Source organism: Myxocyprinus asiaticus, chromosome 3 (assembly GCF_019703515.2).
Source record: "Myxocyprinus asiaticus isolate MX2 ecotype Aquarium Trade chromosome 3, UBuf_Myxa_2, whole genome shotgun sequence".
NCBI classification, from domain to species: domain Eukaryota; kingdom Metazoa; phylum Chordata; class Actinopteri; order Cypriniformes; family Catostomidae; genus Myxocyprinus; species Myxocyprinus asiaticus.
In genome coordinates this window covers 12,341,817-12,355,162 of record NC_059346.1, presented here as the reverse complement: position 1 = coordinate 12,355,162, position 13,346 = coordinate 12,341,817, and the positions used below count along the sequence as shown (strand labels likewise).

At 37.6% G+C, this 13,346-nt stretch overlaps 1 protein-coding gene across 11 annotated transcripts in view; it reads right to left on the bottom strand.

Moving 5' to 3' along the window:
- The window catches only part of LOC127420180 (autism susceptibility gene 2 protein-like), a 518,748-nt gene that overhangs the window by 321,622 nt on the left and 183,780 nt on the right, over window positions 1–13,346 (bottom strand). For 9 of the 11 annotated variants that reach the window (XM_051662267.1, XM_051662237.1, XM_051662243.1 and 6 more), the window contains exon 4: window positions 5,569–5,604. The exons of the other annotated variants lie outside the window; for them this stretch is intronic. In XM_051662267.1, the coding sequence (XP_051518227.1) occupies window positions 5,569–5,604 (36 nt within the window). The remainder of the gene's footprint in view (window positions 1–5,568; window positions 5,605–13,346) is intronic. 11 annotated transcript variants of the gene reach the window in all.

The following is a 13,346-nucleotide window of genomic DNA, read 5'->3' as shown; positions in this document are numbered from 1 at the left end:
ATACGACTGCATGCAGTGTCAAAATAAGAACCCAGTTTAGGGTGAAGTAAATAGGACAGAAATATATAAATTTATCTTTTAAAATTTCTATCCTGAAAATAATAATTCAGTATTATATTATAATAATAAACTTGACTGGGTTCCACAGTAATCATTTAATACGATGCAATATTCATCTGGCTTCCAAAAAATAAGTGAAGCAGTTTTTGCACACCTTGTTCATTCACAAAGAAAAATGTTTTAGTAAAAATATATGAAGATAAATAAGATTTTTATTAAGCTTCTATATATGATTGTATGTTCAGCTTTAATAGGATTTAAGCTTTAATAATAAAACATCATAAAGATCAATTCTCCCGTCCAGTAATATAGTATAGCCAAACTGAAGCCTTTTTTGTTTTGTTTTGTTTTTTGTTTCCCAAGCAATGTAGAAACTTGGGACATTAATATAGAATATAGTGGGCTGTATAGAGTACAGCTGTGCATTTATCAGCATTTTACAACATATTTGAAGGCAGCACATACTATCAGAATGTACAGTCTATCTGTTTTTTAACCAGTTTTGCATAAGCTGCCACCATTGGGGACTGAACTCACAACTTGGCAGGTGGTGGCCCACTTATCCAGACGCTGGGTGATATCTCCCTCTATCATTCTCTCGACACATCCCTTCCTCTCTCCTCATGCGTTAGCCTTTAGCACTTTCACTCCTTGTGGAAAATTACCAACACAACATGAAGTGGCCCCCAAGGGCCCCTGACTGTAACAGAGTGCCTTGAATTCTTAAAGATAACACACTCGGAACACACACACACACACACACACACACACACACACACGCGCGCATGCGCACAAACACGCACACACGCACACGCGCACGCACATACAAACTTGTGACTAGAGCACTTAGTGTGTTGTTAATCTCATGGGTACACACACTGCAAAGGGCCAAGGGGCCTGACTACACATAACCAGATTTGATGGAAATACAGTGTTAAAGTGAAATATCCTGGTTTATTCTTTTCTTTTTGTTTTACTTTCAGCATTTTCTCAAAAATCTCTCTCCGCTTTTCTCTTTTATTTCAATTGCACCATCATGTAAAGAGGAGGACAAGGTTTGTGGCTCTTTGGTCATGTTTTCTCTGCTTAAACTGATATGACAGATGAGGCATACGGCCGCTACAGACCTTTTACAGAGAGGCTTTCTTTCATCGCCATGTCGAGATGTCGCTATGAGCGAACACGACTTTAACATGCTCTACTATTTACTGAGGAAGAATAAAAACTACAAGACAAGAAGAAGGTTGAGTCGGTGTGATTTCTTGTTGTCTAGAGGACATACAGTACTGTACAAAAGTTTTAGGCACTTGTGAAAAATGTTGCATAGTGAGGATGTCTTCAAAAATAATGCCATAAATAGTTTTCATTTATCAATTAACATCATACAAAGTCCAGTGAACATAAAAAACCTAAATCAATATTTGGTGTGACCACCTTTGCCTTTGCCTTTGCCTCCAGCAACAAAAATGATACTTAAGGTACACCTGAACGTAGTTTTTCTTGGTTGTTGGTGGATAGGATGTTCCAAGCTTCTTGGAGAATTCACCACAGGTCTTCTCTCTGTTTGGGCTGTCTCAATTGCTTCTGTCACTTCATGTAACCCCAGACTGACTCGATGTTCAGTGGGAGGCTCTGTGGGGACCATGCCATCTGTTGCAGGGCTCCCTGTTCTTCTATTGTATTCTATTCTATTTGCCAAAGGAATGTTTGGGAGTCTAACATTTGACACACTAAAGCTGAAGACATAAATAACCACCTTAAGACAAATGTTTTTGTGAAACATCTTAAGTGCCTGAGACTTTTGCATAGTACTGTATGTCATTGATAAAAATAAAACATCACTGAACAGAAACGGGCTAGTTTTGTTTCAAGACAACTATGTTTTGTTTTGTTTTTTTTTTTAAACATTTATATTGTCGGTTGAACTGATGTTTCAAAAAAACAGCTACTAATAATGTTGAATTTGAGGACAAATGTTTTAAAAATAATCTCTAACAATAGGTTTTCCCACTGGAAAGAAAAATCACAAATGAGATCTTTTTAATATCTTGAAATGCTTCTCTTACACGGCACTGATATTAAATGGAGAGCAAATTGAGACTTTCTGAAGTCTCCTGCTTCTCAGATTCTTCTTCTGAGAAAAAGACTCAACAAAGATCTCAACTATGTCACAAACTGGTCTCATATTTGCCAAGATCCCAAAATTTGCAATCAAAAGTCATTTCAATATAACCTCAAACGTACTTTGAAGACCAAATCATCTGGCATATGCAAGCCACATTAATTTAATAGCTCTATACTCTTTCGGTGTGTCAACAATTATTATTGTTTTAGTTCTTATAGGGAGTGTAGGAGAAACATCTATGACAAAGTTGATCCATTCCAAACTCCATTAAACTCTGAGTAATAACATTTTCTTCTGGGTTAGGAGCACTGCTGAATTACTAAGCTTATATCTACCTTGAAATGAATGTTTTCCCTGTGCAAATGACCAGACAATAAAAGAGGTTGAGTATTGACAGCCAGCGTGACAGAATGAGTCCTGAAACCTTTAAACTCTTGTCTCTTTATACGACAAAATATATGAAATAAACAACCCCAGCGGCTCATCATATCATCAGTCGCTCTTTGACATTCTTAGGTGACAGAGAATGTCAACGTGTATGTGTTTTGTATCTGTGTTTGTATATGTGTGTGTGTGTGTGTGTGTGTGTGTGTGTATGCAAACACAAACATTTGAGCATCTGATGAAAAGTGAGCTTTCTGTCATGCATATATAGTGATGGTGTGACATGTTGGTTGACATCCCAGCAAAAATTTAGCATATAAAATTCACTGCTGCTTTTTTAATATTTCACAAGTGTATACAGCAGCCTCAACATCACTGCCAAGTGTATACCAGCACTTTCGAATAAAGAAGTACCGGGAATATGTTTATAAAAATATGATTATCTTTAGAATGAGAACAATAAATCAATAATACAATAAATCCCTACAATTTCCAAAGCACATGTTCATCCATAAGATGTGCATGCACAAGGTATTGAATATGGAATAACAAAGAGTTCATTTTGGAGGGGGAACTTATTTCTCTGTGTAATGTATTCATCTGTGAAAAAAGGTGGAAAAAACACATTTTAAAAAGTAGATTATGAGCATATGTTTGTGAAATGTGATTTACACTGCAGTGTACTCTAGTGTGTGTGTGTATGTGTGTGAGACTGTTAATGTTGATAACTTGAGCATTGCTATACAGAACACTATAACAATAAAACATGAAATCCCATGAATGCATCATTAGGTTCTAATTAAGCAACAGACAGAAAAAGATCATGAAGAAAGCTAATCTAATCAACTCTAATCCTGTGTGTTTCTTCAAAGACCAGAAATATACTCTACACAAGTACTCAAACCAACTCTCATTTTGTACATACGTAACATGCGTTATTGTGTTACTGCATCAGTAATAATCCTCAGTACTCAAGAGGTGATAGAGTTACCTTCAAATGTTTGTGCCATTAAACTGGATGTGTTATTATTCAGGTAGCTAGCTACCAACATGCTTTTGGTTTTAACTAACTTGCTCAGCAAGTTCTCATCAAACAGTTGCTCCACCAAGACAGCAGTGGAAATAAAAGAGAAAACTGATTGCAGAGGACAGTGTTTACTAATGACCGATTACTTCAACACTTGTATGTTTACATGCACTGTAAAAGTTTGATTTCAGACAGACTATACAAAAATATATCTCAAATTCAGACCTAGATTCCAGCATGTATACAGACATGGTTTACAGCAGCAATGATCGGCACATAAAAGAGATGTTTGCGTTTGATGACTTAAAGAAATCATATTTCATTTTATGATTCTTTTGAAAATCTTTCGAACTGTGGTATTAGGGCAACAAAATAAACTGTATAGTCACATTTCTGAGAATGAAAGCTTTCATTTGACATATGACTTTGACAATTGACATTTTAGTGCCCTGTGAAAGACGTTTATATTCATATTCATTATATTCATTGCCTCTAGGGGGTGCTAATTTGTGACACAATGTTTTCAGGCCTTATCTTGTTATTTTAAGTAATATAAATGCAAATGTGATGGTATTCTTTGAAAAGTTCAGATTCTAAGCTTTCAAATGATACCACATATGCCTGAGCGCCCCTCTCTCATTAGCAAGCGTTCATTTACAGACGCTGTTTACAGAAATGCAGGGTTTCCTTAAAGAGACAGTACTCATTTTTAGCACGTGCTGTAAATAGTACAAATAATGCAATTAAACAATAAAAATTTAACAAAATATAATACAGTATATGCAATATAATATCATTTTATTGATTAAATACATTGATGTGTTTATTTTTTAAAAGCTAAAATGTGACCAAAATGATGAAAAACCACTAAAATATAATTTGTAAAATTAATATTTTCATATTGTACCTAGTTAGAAAGTCCCCTGTATAATTAACAGCATTATCTGTGAGAAAATGTATTTCATATGTAAGCAAAAGGGACATTATAACTAAAAGATAAACATATGACTCGATATCGAACAGAATCAAAATCAGAATCTAATCAAATCGATAGCTTGTGAATTGAAATTGGATCAAATAAGGAAATCTGTATCAATACCCAGCCCTATTTGCTTTCTAACACATTCTAACACATGCAAAGACTCAAGACTCAAAGACTTGCATAGCGAGAAGCGCTTGCGTTCTTGTACTTGTGTATTCTATGTTTCGACCAGCTACCAGGTGGTCATCCCTATTTGAAAAACAGTCTAAGATGGTTTGCTGTTCTTAGCTGGGTTAACTTGGTTTAGATGATTAACTGATCTCCCAGCCTGGCCAATTTGGTCTTCAACTGAACCAGCTGACAAGTGATCAAAGCCCTTCAAAAACCAGCAAAACAGATCAGCCTCACCAGCTTCGCCTGTGTGAGAGACCAGCTAACCACTTTAGGCTGATTTAAGCTGTTTTTCTTCAGCAGGGATACCATCTTAAGATGGTCAACCTGTTAATTTTTTTTTAAAACATACTGGCTGGTTGACCAGCTAATGGCCAGCTTGGACCAGTTAAAAAGCTGCATGGACCAGCAAATAACCAGACTGGAACATGAACCATGATTGAAAATACAGCTACCAGCTTAAGCTAAATTCTCCAGCAGGGAAATATCGCAGGCCAGCAGCAGCAAACAAGCCCACTAGCAAACTAACCAATGACTGCAGTACACTATAGAAGAAGACATCGACAGTGACACTTTAAACTGTCCTGGCACTGAAAATAAAATGGTCGTAAATATAAAGGAAGGCTCATTTAGCCAAGGAGCAACAGGACACCTTTCGCCATTTAATCAGTCAGTCACCCAAGAGTAATGTCCCTAATATCATAAATCCACCATTTCTCTGTTTAGCATAATTAAAATGTCTGCTGCTGGGGCCATAAATGGGAGGAGAGGATACTGTAATTCTGCCGTAAAGCCGCAGAGCGTGAAAATGTCACTTACCGAATACCCTCGTCCTGACAGAGTGTGAGTGGAGCTCTGGGGGGAGAGAAAGAGAGAGAGAGAGAGAGAGAAAGAGAGAGAACAACGTTGACCTATGAGGGATACTGTGAGATGACAGAGACATGATGAAGTTCTGGCACTTTAATATCAATATTCACATTAACCTTTTTCCCACCCTCCATTCCTCTCATTCGCCTGATGACATTCTCTCTCTCTCTCTCTCTCTCTCTCTCTCTCTCTCTCTCTCTCTCTCTCTCTCTCTCTCTCTCTCTCTCTCTCTCTCTCTCTCTCTCTCTCTCTCTCTCTCTCTCTCTCTCTCTCTCTCTCTCTCTCTCTCTCTGCTAGATCTGCTAAAACACATGATTCGTATGATTCAAGCTTAATAAAGCCCTAGACAAACTGGCCTTCTGGTGGCCCAAGGCCTTTTCTTTTCAGCAAGACCTTGGAATATTTTACTAAAATGAACACCTACAAAGCTAATCTAGAAAAACACCTGGCTAATAGTCTTCCTCTGCTATAAACAAAGAGAAATAGATGACCGGTGAGGTAAAACTAGATGTTTATATTTGCCTGCCCATGCAAACATTGTCATGGCAGTGCTAGGGTGTTGTGGGTGGTTCCAAGGGTGCTGCTATGCGGTTGCTAAAGGGTGTGTTTTTTTGTTTGGTTGGTTTTTTTCGCTATGAGGTTGCTTGGGTGTTCTGGGTGGTGCTAGGTGATTGTTTATTAACAGAAGTAAAGAGGTTTGAGGCCACGTCTACACAAATACATTTTTGTTTGAAAACGCACTGGTTTTGCTACTTTTATGTCTTTGATCCACACTAGAACGCTTTCCTTCACCAAAAGGAACTTTCGCAAACACATTCCCTACCTACTTTGGAAAACTTGTGGCATTAGGACACTGAAAACTAAGGTTTCATTATTAAACAGATTAGTGTGGACATGGCTTGATATTGTGAATGTTCTGATATTCCAAATTGCTATGATATTCTTGTCCTATTCTATGGCTCGGGTCCCTCATTCAATGTAAGTCTATGGGATTTTCTAACCTGTTTTATCATCTGCCAGATAAAAATCGCTGAGAAAAGTATTGCTTAGAAAAGTCTGATGGCTAAGAAAAGTAATAGCATGCCTCATTTCAACAAGCCACACGATTTAAAGGGATAGTTCACCCAAAAATGAAAATTCTCTCATCATTTACTCACCCTGATGCCATCCCCGATTTGTATGGCTTTCTTTCTTCTGCTGAACACAAACAAAGATGTTTAGAAGAATAGCTTAGCTCTGTAGGTCCATACAATGCAAGTGAATGGTGACCAGAACTCCAAAAGCTCCAAAAAGGAGATAAAGTCATCATAAAAGTAATCCATACATCTCCAGTGGTTAAATCCATATCTTCAGAAGCAATCCTGTTGGTTTTGGATGAGAAACAGACCAAAATGTAACTCCTTTTTCACTTTACATCTTGCCATTGCAGTTTCTAAGCACAATCATGATTCTAAGCTCAATTACACTTCTTAGTGCTTGACGCATGCACAGAGCGCTAAATGGCGCAATAGGAAGTGTACTCAAGCTTGAAATCAAGATCACTAAGAAGACTGCTGTCAAGATGTAATGTGAAAAAGGAGTTACATTTTGGTCTGTTCTTACCCAAAACCAACTGGATCGCTTCAGAAGACATGGATTAAACCACTGGAGTCTGGTGGATTATGTTTATGCTGACTTTATCTCCTTTTTTGAGCTTTTGGAGTTCTGGTCACCATTCACTTGTATTGTATGGACCTATAGAGATAAGACATTCTTCTTAAAAATCTACATTTGTGTTCTGCAGAAAAAAAAAAAAGTCATACAAATCTGGGATGGCATGAGGGTGAATAAATGATGAGAGAATTTCCATTTTTGGGTGAACTAACCATTTAAGATATCATTCATGTTTGTAGCACAAGATGATTAATACAAAGTTTAATATTTGGGTTTGGGATTTTAGAACTAAGTATAAGCAAAAAATAATATTTACATATTACACTAACATTTCAAGTTGTTAATTTGCATGCTCTCCATTCTTCCAAAACATCTGACATTTACTCAACAAAATGAGAGTTGACACATGATTCTTCAACACATGGTTACATCATTTTCTAGAACTTTGTCAAAGATTGTCATCGCAAAGGAAATGACATTTCAGATGAGACCCATGACACTCAGTGTTTGCATCCATTTTCCATGCTGTTACATCAGCCAGTGTTATTTTCCATTAAATGAGGGGGAACGAAAGTATTTTATTTTGGCGTGAAATATTCCTTACATTCAGATCCACATAGGGGTCTTTACAACAGTTAAGGGCTGTTTGAGTGAATCATCAACAACTTGAAGTTGCATGGAGCTGTGAATGTAATTTATGACTCCAGCACGTTTGCTTAGAGCTAAATATTAAGTCTTTCATAAGACAAAAATAAAACACAAGGAACTGTCACGACACAATACCATTGTCAAACTCAGAGGGAAACACCCAACAATGGTAACATGATGTCACATGGTCTATAAATTACATGAAGGTCCACAAAAATCAGGTTAGTCTAAAGCCACATCTATACTAATATGTTTCCTAACATCATCGTTTTCCAAAGTATACAGTACTAGAGAGTATTTCTGAATGTCTGCGTTCTGTGGAGGACAACAGCGTTCTTGTGTGGATGAGAGGCGTAAACATAGCAAAATAAATACGTTTTCAACCAAAAACGTATCAGTGTGGACTAGTTCCACAGACTAGACCTGAATACCAATTTCCAAATCTCCCTGCTCTCCCTCCTTTCATTTTCCCCCACCTTTTCCCTCTTTCCTCTGTGCGATTGGCAATTTATGCCTGTCTCAGGAGGTGACTTTTCCACAAGACCAATTTTGTTCTTGCACAGGATTCAGTCACACACACACAGACACACACAGACACACACAGACACACACACACACACACACACACACACACACACACTTCAGGGGTTTAACCCTCGTCAGTCCCTCAGTTCTCTCACACACTCTGTACAAACTCCCACTGTGACAATTAGAGAAGTGTTCCTGAGAAAATCATAAAGGCGAAAAGACACTGCAGGATTTAAACGTTTTTTCATAACTTCACTCTCTTTCTCCGTCTCTCTCACAGAAGAGTAAAGAGGTGTAACATATGAAGAGAGTAAGGATGGGTCACAATAGTCGACTAGGTGTCCAACAAGCAACTATTCAATTAGTGAGGTTGACTATCTAGTATTATTTTAAATAAAACTTTTTAATTTTTTTACTTGACATTTTAGCAGCAGTGCCTCAATAAGCATACTTTTGCTGTTAGACAGTTTGCACAATAAAACACTCTCTGAAAAATGTGTGTCTTTAAATTCATCATGTTTAAAGCTCTGGCATTACAGCCATACACAATAAGATTGACATCTTTGGCTGTTGCATTACTTCCTGTGCTTTTTAGTGTACTGTCACAAGTGTTGCTTGTTAACCTTATATAGCCGTAAGTATCATATTTGATACATGTTACATTATAAAGCCTCTACAATAACAACATGATGAATACTTTGCTGAAAAACCTGTTGTATGCAATCTACTAGATGTCTACTGCCTCCTGGGGAAAGTTTTCCTGCTCTTTTGAAAGTGGAAGATAATTTCCTAAATGGCTGCCTTCATATTTTGATGAACATATCTTTTTTCTGTTAAATATTTGCTGATTTTGATCAAGTAAATGTAACAATAATGTTTATATTGTTACTGATATTGCAAAATAAGCATTTGCTTAATTGAAGTAACTTGTGCTTGGTTAAAATTTTGTACATTATTTTATAGACAAATCAACAGGCTTTTGAGTTATATCTCTCAATCACCATTTCATTACAATCATGCCCACCACAATAATAATAATAATAATAATAATAATAATAAAACAGAGCTTTGAAAATAGTGACAAATAATTCTTCTAAGATATATAAAAAAATAGGAACTAATATTTATATGTAATTTTATATCTCCTCTATCATTATAAAGATATATTTTTTTGTTTTTGTTTTTTGTTTACCCCAATATTTACTGTGGCATGTATGGGCTAAGAGAAACTTAAATAAGTTCTATGCAAAAATGAATTGCTGGGTCTCAGGAGGATAATGAAATGTAAAGCCTGATGTATCAAATATAATTAAAATAATTTTTTTTAAATCACATATTTTAAACATTTTATTTAATTTTACATTTTGTCTATAGGTTAAAAAACAACTATATTTCATATGACATGCTTTACAGGGTAAAATATGCATGCCAATTTAAAATAGTTCAACTTAAATAAATGTCTCAAGACCCTTGCATTCTGTTCAGTTCTGTTGTACACTTCACTTATTTATTACTTATTTATTTATAATCAATTTAATTAACAAAAGACGAAAAAGACATAATAGCATTAATAATATTTTTTTTTATACATAAAACGTTGTTAGCCACAGCAGCTTACTAGTTGCGCTACACCAGATAGCAGTAAATTGAACACTGTACAGAAGCTTTGTGTAACAAACCTAATTTCAATACATTTGAAATGAAAGCCCCATTGCTTCAGAAAGCTTCATTTTCCCATCACTACTCCATGGAGAGCGGATGATGACTGAGAGATGCTGGTCAACGAGTTTGCAATTCACTAGATAAAATTGAGATCAAATCCATCTCCTTGACCTAGAGAAGCCTAATGTTGCGACATTAAACTGAAGATTAAGATGCTGTGCATGTGATGTTATGAGGTGCTGCAGGCACGAAAAGGTGTTTTCTCGCAACAACTGTAAGTCGAAATCACGAGAACAAATATAAAAAAATTCTGTTGACTTCAAGAGAAAACATCTGTTATAATGAGATGACGAGAAAATTACATTTGTCATGTCGAGATGGCGAGAAAATTACGTTGTGATCATGAGAAAACAAGACAGATAAAAACAGTAATAAACCATGGACAAAACAGGCTTCCGTAGCATTCTGATCAGTGTCAGGTGAATGCAAAACCAGCCTAATTGTACAGGGCTTTCTTAAGACTATGAAAATATGCAGTTTAGCACATCTCTACACAAAAAACAAAAAAACAAGCTGTCCAGCGCACGGAAGCACTTTATGTTAAACACTTCAAAGATCATAAGCATACAGTTTATTTATTTGATATGCCTTTTTTGTACACAATGTATAGCATACAATCATTTAGTTTTTGTAATAAATATTTTTTTTATATAATACAAGAAATAAAATGTGGCTTTTTTTATACAGTTAATTGAAGTTTCAGCCCGACAACTAGAGAAGTTTTCCTGAGTAAACCAGAGAGGCAGGACTGCATGACTCGAATGGTTTTCCAGAACCTCCCTGCTCTCTCTCTCTCTCTCTCTCTCTGTCTCTCTTATGGAAGACAGAGGAGGCATAACATAAGAAAAGAGGGAGAACGTGCCAGATGCACTGGGAGGCCAAAAATTTGTAGAGTTAGCCTTACAATGCCCCGGATCATTCATATTGCCACATTGAGACTGGAAAGGGAGCCTTATTTAAATGATAATGAGGAACAATACATTGGATTTAGTGCCGTGGAAAGAGGAGAAAAAATCCATTACACCATTCCGTCGTTCATAAGCCATGGGGCTGGGCCACATCTAAACACGCTCCCTTAAAAGCTATTATACACAGCCCTCAATGGATTTGCCCAGCACTTAGGACTTCAAAAAAGGATTAAGATACAGACGGGGAGAGAATGAGAGAAAAGCGAGTGAGAGGGAGAGAAAGAGAGAGAAATGGGGTGGTAGGGTGAGTGGGACAGCAGCTGTTTTGGGGTTAACCAAACAACCACTCTATAAAGAAATGGGGTGAACCTACTTCTTAATCCAAACCCATTTTTACTCGAACCCAGCCCCCCCTTCCCTCTTGCTATTGCTCTACAATTCTTGGGCCCCAACAGATTTGGTGACAAGTGGGAGGGCATGGATTGTTTGCTCCGGTCCAGACTATTAGTTAAGATAAGGCAGTGGATGAAAAGAAGCTAATCAGGATGCAATGGAGCGTGAAGCTGGCAGGTGAAAAGATGGAGGAGATGCAGTAGGTGTTGCGGGGTCTCAGTGGGCAGTTTTTGTGACATGATGGGTGGCTTTGAAGCTATCAGTGTCAATACCTTCATGTGTGATCCACTTTCAACTCAAAAACATCCTCAGTGTTTGTGCAAACAAAAATAGCCTCATAGAATAGTTAGTTCATTAGTGGTCATACTTACGATTAAAAGTTTTGAAAAATCCCTTACCCTAAGTATTACATTTAAGTGCATGACTTGTCGCACACTGTTTGTGCAACAGACATGGATGATACCACAAATCATTGTTCAGAAAAGGTGTGCTATTACTTTTCTAAGCAATCAGACTTACGATTTTGCCTGGCGGATGATAAAATGGGTGTAACATTTGCATAGTCTTGCATTGAGGGGGGACCGAGCCATATCTAGTAACTAGAATGTCAAAGAGTCTTGAGAATGGGCTCCCTTTACTTTGGCCAGTTAGCAACTAGAGACTATTAAAAATCTGCCTTCCTCTTTCAAATCCAGAGATTGGCAGCATTGGCAATAAGCATTTAATGTCCAAATTGTCATGCATAAATAGGTCTCAAAGATCCAGAAAACAAAACCAAAAAAAGCAGCACAATTTCAAATGTATTTAATTTTGATTCAGTTTTATTTATTGCTACAGTTCACTTTACTGGAGTAGTTTCACTTTTTATTGATTAAGGTTGATTTTAAGTTCCAAAGACTTGACATCACTATTTGTGCGTGAATATTTTTTATCACCAAACCGGCGCCGGACGCAGCCATGGATCTCGGACGAATGCCTGAAACTGGTGGACAAGCGAAAGCGAGCCAAACAAGTAGATCTTGAGCAATATCGGCACCTGAACCGAGAAGTTTGGCAGATGATGAAGACAGAACGAGAAGCCTACTGGAATAACGTAGCAGCTGATCTCGAGGAAGCTGCATCTAGGCAAAATTACCGGACTCTGTACCAAATGCTCAAGAGACTGAGTGGAAAGACCAAGTCGACCAATGACAACATCAAGAAAGCAGATGGAACCTTTGTAAGGTCTCCCAGCAAACGCCTGCAATGGTGGAAATAATTTTTCCAAGAACTATACAATCACGATCCACCTCAAGGACCACCGGCAGAGCCACCGCCTATCGACCCACCAGTGAATCCATTCCTCGATGACGAACCTACAGTTGACAAAGTGAAAACCGGCATCAGATCACTGAAGAACGGAAAGGCACCCGGAGTCGATCAGGTCACTGCCGAGGCAATCAAGGCGGGAGGAGATGTCCTGCTGCACCAACTTCACGCACTCGTCACTTATCTGGCACTCCGAACAAATACCATCTGCTTGGAAAAAAGCCATGATAGTGCCAATACTGAAGAAAGGCGATAATCGGGAGTTTAACTACAAACTACAGCGGCATCAGCCTCCTGTCCATTACCGGCAAAGCATTTATGAAGATCATCCCATCCAGGCTGCAGAAACATCATGAACAGACCAGTCGAGATGAACGGGCGGGATTTAGGCCAAACCGTGAATGCTGTGATCAAATCTTCGCCATTCGTCAACTAATGGAAGAAAGGATTAGATGTGGGAAGCGTACCATCATCATCTTTATAGACTTCAAGTCTGCATTCGACTGTGTCCACTGGCCAGCCCTATGGAGAGCATTGGAAACCGAGCATGTCCCCGACAAGATCATTCGA